Raw genomic sequence first — 8,411 nt, forward strand, 5'->3', positions numbered from 1 at the left:
ATGCCAGCACTCAATGCTGCTGTGTGAGTTTTGGTGATGTCCGTATCCTCAGCCAAAGCTGAAGTGACTGTGCTGCCACCTACAGCAGCTTCCTGCCCAACCTGCCCCTCACAAAGGTCTCTTCCAACACTTGGATCAACAGTGTGAGCCTCAGTTATATCCATGGCAGCCTGGTAACCGGAGAACAGGATTGTGGAAGTGGAGGGAAGAGGCTGAGTGGGCTGACAGCCTTGCAGAGGGTTCCCTGCCAAAGCCACATGGAGGGGTTTGGTGATTTCCATGTCCTCCTCAGCAAACACTGTAGTTTGGCTGCTTGGAAGTCCAAACTCCTTGTCCAAGCTTGGTTTATCATCACATATAACTTTTCCTGTTGTTTTATCAGCAGAGCAATATGTGGTAATGCCCACCTCAGCCTGGCTCCCTGGGAACACAACACTCTTCACGGGATGAGCTGAAGAGAGAGAGCAGAGCTCTCCCTTGTCCTGCACAATCTCATGTCCTATTGCAGCTGTGTGGCTCTGTGTCATCTCCATGTCATCATTCTCACCACTCAGGGAAAACAAAACAGTCTTTTCCCCTGGTATTCCCTTCAAGCTTTTCCTTCCAGTTTTAGCTCTGCTGTGCACCTCCTGGGGCACAGCTTTCCCCATGGATTCATGGAGTGCAGTGGTGTCAAGTTTAGTCATTTCCATGTCACAGGTGAGAACACAAGTTTGATCCCTAGAAATCAAAGTTGTGGCATCACTTGAACTTCTGTGCTGCAAAAGGACTCTGCTGTGTGCTGACACAGTGTGACTCATGGTCATGTCCATGTCAGCAGCTTCTGAAAACAGGATTGTTTTCTCACCTTCAAAGTGTTTTACCCCACTCATGGTGGATGTTTTCCTGCCAGACCCCGAGGAGAACTCATGGCCCACAGGCTGCTCCTGATTATCCATTGTCATTGTGGCCCCTTTTTGTGAAGGCTTCGTTTCACTCCCACCTTGAACAAGGTATCCAAGTGCTGCTTTTCTTTCTGACAAAACAACATTGATGTTGTTACCTGGAACCACCACTGCAGAGTTCCCAGTCAAGTCCATGCTTTCACCAGAGGGAAACACAGCAGACTTTTCTCCAAACAAAGGCACTTGGGAACCTCCCTTACATGGCTGGGATGTATCAGTCCATGCCAGCCCCTCCACATCCCTCTGGGAAAGGCCATCAGCTGAGGGAGGAGCTTTTAAATCCTCTCTGGAAGAAAATGCTTTACCCACTGAAAAATGTCTCTTGGAATCTCCTTGGGTTATCAATACCTTGTGTGCTGCCCTCACAGCGTGGGTTTGTTCTTGCCTCTCTGAGTTCTGCCAATCTGCATTTATTCCTAATCCTCTTCCCAATTGTACATTTTCCCTCATTCCAGAGGGAGCTGGTTTGTTACTGGAAATAAATGAACCACTTGGAGCCAAAGAACTTGTACCACTAGCCTGAAAGTTGTTTTTTCCGTGCTGCTTTTCAGCCATTAGCATCTGCAGATCTTTAGTATTTGTTTCCATATTCCTTTTAATATTCCTATCCACACTCATCACCTCAATATTTTCCTTGTCCATATCTTCCATATGTAAAGAATTTGCACCTTCACTGACATTCCTGTTCTGGTTATTTCTTGGAATGGTTTTACAGGATATCTCCTTCACTCCTGCAGTTATCCCACTGCTTTGATCATCAATGGGAAAAGCATGGCATTTTGTCATTTCCATCTCTTCCTGGTCAGTCATAGTGGAAAATGTGGATCTGTTCCCAAGAAAATGAGGTTTAAGGATGACAGAGGCGAACGCTGCAGCAGAAGATTCATCATCAACAATCTTCCCATCATTCTTAACACAGGTTTTAGTCAGGTCCATGTCTTCTTCTGGGAATATTATTGTCTTCTCACCTGAACGAGGGTTTGCAAAGGGATGAAACCTGCTCACTGCAACTCCTGGAGCCACTGAATGTGGATGTGGGCCAAATCCAATATTCCCTGCAGCAGGACCATAAGCTTGGGACACATTTCCCATGTGTCCATGTGAGGTTGAAGCCAGTCCAAGTGCAGAGCTGCTATGGGACACAGCAGCTGGATTATGTCCAGCTGTCAGACCCTGTGTGACATCCCTGTCCCCATGCACTGAGTGTCTGCTCTCTGCTGGCAAAGGCTTTGTACTCACTGGCTCTTCACGCGTTTCAGGACATGAACTGCTCCCTTCTGTGGTGCTGTGGTTGTAGATGATATCTGTGTAATTCCCAGTCATTTCCATGTCATCACACTTAGGAAACACAACAGTTTTATCCCCTCTGAAGACAGTCTTGGAAGAAACAGATCCTGGGATAGCTGACCTTGTCCTCACAGGTCTCAGCACTGTGACATCTTCTCTGTCTTCAGCCCTCACACAACGCTGAGGGTCCTGCTGGACAACTGAGCTGTGATTAGAAGCTTTCTGTGACACAGAATAATCTAAATCTGTGGATGGTAAATCCTGGTTGAAGCAGAGACTTTGATTCCCAACACCAGAGAGGGGAAAAGACATTCTTGCAGTGTGACTGGTTGTCATGTCCATTCCATCATCTGCAAACGCCTCAGTGACATCCAAACGCTCCAACTGCTCCAGTGGAGCCTCTGCAGCCCCACAGCATGGAACTGGAACATCATCTGCTGCACATGTTGTCATTTCCATCCCACCTTCTTGCCCTTGAAAGACTCTTGTCACATTGCAGGTGTTCAGCGGTTCATGGGAATAGAGAAATTCCCCTGATGAATGTGCTGCATCTTCCAAGCCTTGGGAAGGGACAACATTCTCCTTGTCAAGTCCCTCAGCAGGATTGAGAGCCTTCTCATTTGACTTCAGGCTCATCAAGAACTCATTTAAATCGATTTTTTTCACAGTGGTAGCCTCTTTCTGCTGTTCCAAAGTCTGGTATGGATGGTGTATGGGCTCAGAGAGCAAATTAAACCCTTTGCTTGTTCCTGCCTTCCCATGGCTGGAGTTTAATCCAGCCAGGAATGAAGTGACATCTATCTTCTCAGTTATGTCATCTTGCTGGTCCTTCAGGTTCCGCGAGATCACGGCGGTATGACTGGCTGTCATCTCCATCTCGTTCTCCTCCGAGAAGATGAGGGTGGTGTCCTGCCTAGTTGTCCCTTGGACAGCATCTTCCCACTAAAAAATAGGAAAAGGGGAGAATTCAGTGACTGACATTTAAAACAAACGATCAGTGGTTTGTTCTATTTAAAACAAGTCAAGTAATGCAGTGCTAAGGTTCTGGGTCTCTGTCTTTTGGTTTAAAAATCCTGTTGATCTCAGGCCTCCATGCAAAGCAATAACACATTCAAGGGAAGGACAATGACTTAATCATTAGTGTATCATATTTAAATGGACTTTTCCATTTTAAAAAAATCACATTTCATAGCTAGCCACATATTACACAGCACAAAATAATTACTGAGGCTTATAGATCAATATTTTCTCTCTCCATATAATGTGGTTTCCACCTTTTATTTCCCCCTAACTCTAGGAAAAGCCTTGCCCCATGTATTGTGCCTCTGTCCCAGAGCAGCAGCACCAGACTGGATGTCTTTAAAGCCTTTTCCACCACTGATTTGGGAGATTTTAGTCTCTTTAGCAGAAAGGATTTGCAGTTTTATGTGTGAGAGGCAAAACTGACCAGTGACAAGACGTAATACTACACTGAATCATGACTAATAAGTGTATTCAGAACAGCTTCATATTTACTTCCAATTGCATATGACATTTTATAACTACATAACCAGACCTGTCAGAAACAGGAGCTCCTTTGCACACTTAGGTAAGAACTGAGAGGAACAAAGGAACTACCTCAGGTACTGAGAAGTTAGAGCACTTTCAGCAGCAAGAGGTACTTATGTTGCAGCATTAACACCTCTTCAAAAGAACTTGATGTAAATACAAAGCCTTGTTAGGCAGTTAATATTTTTGCATCATTCACTACACAAATTATTGGGGTATATTTAAGACACTGATATTTTCAGCAGCTTCACACACCTCAGTCTGCTGCACCGAAGCCTGGATGGGAGCATGAAGCAAAGTGTTCATCCCTGTGGAAAGAAAAGGGAATACTCCAGTTGTGCTATTTGCTGATTATTTTATCCTCTGAGCTGAAGGTCTGTGCGGTTGTTTTACAAATACCAAATAAATACAGCTAAACCCAAATACATCGGAAAGCTGTTTTCATGAGAGGAAGTTTGTGAACAGTTTTTGGGAACTCTCCCAAACCATGGAGATTGCTCCAGGCAATGTTAAAATTACTCAAACATAATCAAGAGCTTTATTTAAAGATAGTCATTTTGTTACTAAATTTATTTCCCAACTCACCAGTGATCTCACATGGAACAGCTTCGGGTTCTTTATTCCTACAAAAATGGGTTTGATACATAGTTTGTTAAAAGATTTCAGAGATACCAGTTTGGTGACAGATCTCCAAAGAGAAGCCCTGAGCAATAAAAGGAAAAGGCAGAGAATTTCATGGCAGAGCTCCTGTAGGACTGGGCAGCAGATGCCAGGCACCACTTATTTGCATTCAGTATGTCCTAATTTGAATATATTGCTAATTTACAATCTTATCTCCCCACAAAATTATCCCATCTTAACTTGCCACAAGCCACTGGTCAACACACAGGGGCATCTTAATTCCTCAGTGACCAGAGAAAAGATTAATTCTTAATTTACCACAGACTCTGCAATACTGTGAAATTCCCCTTCACACCCAGAAACTTCTAAATCTGTTATTTTACCACTAGGCCATTAAATTAAAAAAAACCCAGCACTGTGTTTTGTCTACAAGAACTTAGAGGTCAAAGTAACACTTTATTTGCCTCTGAGAGAGAAAGTTTGGCGATAAATACAGAATAATAATAAATATCTATCAGACATGATACTTACTGGTTAGGAAAGACATCATCCCTCTTATCTGCTGCATTCTCTAAAAACAACAAAACAATGACAGTATTACAGTGTGAGGATGATCATGGTTGGACTTGATTACTCCTGGGCTGCATCAAAAGGAGCGATTTGCCTCTGAGAGAGAAAGTTTGGCGATAAATACAGAATAATAATAAATATCTATCAGACATGATACTTACTGGTTAGGAAAGACATCATCCCTCTTATCTGCTGCATTCTCTAAAAACAACAAAACAATGACAGTATTACAGTGTGAGGATGATCATGGTTGGACTTGATTACTCCTGGGCTGCATCAAAAGGAGCGTGGCCAAAAGAGGTGAGGTGATTCCTCTACTCTGCTCTTGAGACCCCACCTGGAATACTGAGTGCAGTTCTGATGCCCTCAGCATAAGAAGGACATGGAATTGTTGGAGCGAGTCCAGAGGAGGCTACAAAGTTGCTAAGAGGACTGAAGCAACTCCTCTATGAAGACAGGCTGAGGAAGCTGGGGCTGTTCACCCTGGAGAAGAGAAGGTTGTGTGGAGACCTCAGCAACTTTTCAAAATCTGTAGGGGCTACAAGGAACCAGAGAGGGACTCTGTTAGGAACTGCAGTGATAGGACAAGGGGTAACAGGTTCCAACTGAAGGAGGAAAGTCTAGGTTGGATGCGAGAAAAGTTTTTTCCTGTAAGTGTGGTGAGACAGTGGCACAGGTTGCCCAGGGAGGCTGTGGCTGCCCCGACCCTGGCAGTGTTTAAAGCCAGGTTGGATGAAGCCTTGAGCAACCTGATCTAGTGGGGAGGTGTCCCTGTCCAGGGCAGGGGGTTGGGACTAGATGATCTGTAAGGCCCATTCGAACCCATAAATTCTATGATCCTAAAGGTATTTTCCAACCTGCACAATTCTGGTAGTATAAAACATTGAAATAAATGACCAGCACAGAAGAAGATCTCACTCTTGATGTGCCTTCTTGTGCTACAAACTCTGTGACTAAAGGGTTTTCAGCCAGCCCAGGATGAACATCTGAACATGTTCCTTTCCCCACCCTGACAGCCTTGACTTCTTAAATTCAAGCTAAAATCTTGTTGTTCATATCCCATCCATCCCATCAGGAGAAGAAAAAAGTTTTACCTGTGTTTTCACTCTCTGCTGTGTTACTCTTAAGATCTCGCTGGAAGACTCTGCAGCTAAGAACAAAACCAGCAGCAATTTATAAAAACACAAAACCATCTGGTTCAAAGCAAATTAAAACAAAACTCAGCTTTAATTTCAATCATTTTAACATGTTCTGGGATGAGTTATTAAAAGCTGGAAGTGTGCTGAACCCAATCGCATTTTCCAAGGGGAAGATATTATTCTATGAGGCCATTTTGATGCTGACGATGGAAATCATAATGGGAAACAAAAATTGGCTCTTGGGGCTCAAATCCAACTCCATATGACTATCTTGCTGTTTGCAATCATGTGTGAGTATTCAGGGAGGGCAATTTTAGGGGGTATCAGATTATTCTCTGTATTTTATGCTTCCATAAAAGCTGTGGACCTGCACCCTTCAGCACACACTCACTTGATGGTGTTGGCAAAGCTGACCCGGCGTGAGTTCTTCCTTCGTTTCTCTATGGTGATATCCTGCCAATAAAGGACACAACAGTCAGTTTGTTAATCCATACCCATAGCTTTCCATGAAACGCAAAGCCAAACAAAAAAATGGAATATCTTGTTAAAAATGGTGCATCCAAACCACCTGAATTCCTGCAGTGACACAGTTGAGGAACAGCAGGAGGAAAGGACTTGCTAGACCTACCTGGGTCAGTTCATTCCCATTTGCCAGGACATCCAGAGGATTTCGTGGAGTCTTTAAAATCTGAAGGGACAGAGAATAGTTCAGCTCCAACTCCAAGAACTGATTTCTTGGATGGTGAGAGTTTCTAAGAGCCACTAAGAGCCAGCAGTGCCTCAGACAATCATCTCACTCCAACAGGCTCTTTGCAATGCTTTGCTTCAACTCCAATAAGAGCAAATAGTTCTTCCAGCTTCCTTTTCTTCCTCCCCCCCAGGCTTTTATTTCGAGAAATACTTTCAGTTACTCACAGAGGACAGTCTCTTCCCTCTGATGTGCTCAGTGTTATCACTGGAGGGGAAAAAAGGAAACAGTTATTAGGCCACAAAGCTGCACCAAGGTCTTTCCTGCCACAGTTTTGAGGTTAATAAATTGATTTCTCAGTTATCTTCACAAGTGTGAAATTAAAAAACCAATTTGCTTGGAACAGATGGAACATTTCAGCACAAGTTCCCCCCAAAAAGCTATGGAAAACTCAGCAGATTGCACGCCCAGCCCAACAGTCAGTCTCTGGACAATCCACCACTAATGAATGTCCTCAGAGCTTCCCAAACACCATCAAACTTCCTGGTTTTCTTCAGACTGGAAGACACATTTCAAGAGATGCTGGAGTGCACCAAGAAAGGTTTTGTCTCTCAATGACACTATTTACATCACAGTAAAATTCTTAGATTTCAACTCACTTTTCCATGTTGGGGTCTGCATAAATCTTGTTCATTGCTGAAGGATTTGCTTTTCCTGTAAAATACAGTACCAAAACCCAAACATATTAATGCACCTCAGTAGTAAAACTGCACAAACCCAAAAGCAGATACTGTTTGCAGAGGGTTGTGGTCATTGTTCACGTGGAGGCCAGTGACAAGTGGTGTCCCTAAGGGGCTGGTGACATGGTCAGTGGATTGAGTGCACCCTCAGCAGGTTCTGTGACCACACCAAGCTGTGTGGGGCAGTCACAGCTGGAGGGAAGGGATGGGACATCCAGAGGGACCTTGACAGGCTTGAGAGGTGAAACAACAATGCTGAACGTTTTTGGTGTAAAACCAGCTGCCCCGGGTCAAGCTGAGCACACGAAGATGAGACAGAAGGTGTGTGCAGGTAGATGGGGAGAGCAGTGCGTGGCTTTAAACCTCTGATTACTCTGTTATTGAGTCCATTAACCTGGAATTCATATCCCAACCAACACCCTCAGCTGTCTAATCCTTCCTTGGGTGTATCTCCACTCTCTGACGGATGAGCATCAGACGCAAGCTGAGAGCCTTTACTGCTCTGTTGGCAAGAAAACATCTCCTTTTATTCGACGCTGCGATCACTCCGTAATTCTTCCAGACCATTCCCAGCAGCCTATCCCGGCTTTCCCGAGTCTCCCGCCCTCGGGAAGGGCCGATTTAATCTGGGGTTTTTTTCCCTCCTCTCTTTTCCCGTATGTTTTTCCTTCCCTGGCTGTTCGCCTCGCAGTCCCCGCTCGCTCGCTCGCTCGCTTTGCCGCCCTCGCGGGGCCGCCACGGCTCAGGCGCTCCCTACACCTCGCTAATAACTTACATCGTTAATTACACCTCATTTACACTAATATCCCAGACGTTAATTACCTCGCGTTTACCGGGGGGTTCCCTCACGCTCCGAGCCCAACCCCGACCTCAA

The 8,411-nt window shown here is 44.6% G+C and overlaps 1 protein-coding gene across 1 annotated transcript in view; it reads right to left on the minus strand.

Moving 5' to 3' along the window:
- Positions 1–7,491, minus strand: part of CASC5 (cancer susceptibility candidate 5) — a gene marked incomplete at its 3' end in the record, with an annotated part of 16,070 nt that extends 8,579 nt beyond the window's left edge. Inside the window, exons 1-9 of the mRNA XM_009072631.1 lie at positions 7,457–7,491; positions 7,025–7,064; positions 6,738–6,797; positions 6,501–6,562; positions 6,065–6,120; positions 5,132–5,171; positions 4,365–4,402; positions 4,035–4,087; positions 84–3,173 (exon numbers count right to left, since the gene is read on the minus strand). Coding sequence (XP_009070879.1) covers positions 84–3,173; positions 4,035–4,087; positions 4,365–4,402; positions 5,132–5,171; positions 6,065–6,120; positions 6,501–6,562; positions 6,738–6,797; positions 7,025–7,064; positions 7,457–7,491 — 3,474 coding nt within the window. The remainder of the gene's footprint in view (positions 1–83; positions 3,174–4,034; positions 4,088–4,364; positions 4,403–5,131; positions 5,172–6,064; positions 6,121–6,500; positions 6,563–6,737; positions 6,798–7,024; positions 7,065–7,456) is intronic.
- Positions 7,492–8,411: the final 920 nt, after the last annotated feature.

The sequence above is a fragment of the Acanthisitta chloris genome, unplaced genomic scaffold (assembly GCF_000695815.1).
Source record: "Acanthisitta chloris isolate BGI_N310 unplaced genomic scaffold, ASM69581v1 scaffold17460, whole genome shotgun sequence".
NCBI lineage: Eukaryota > Metazoa > Chordata > Aves > Passeriformes > Acanthisittidae > Acanthisitta > Acanthisitta chloris.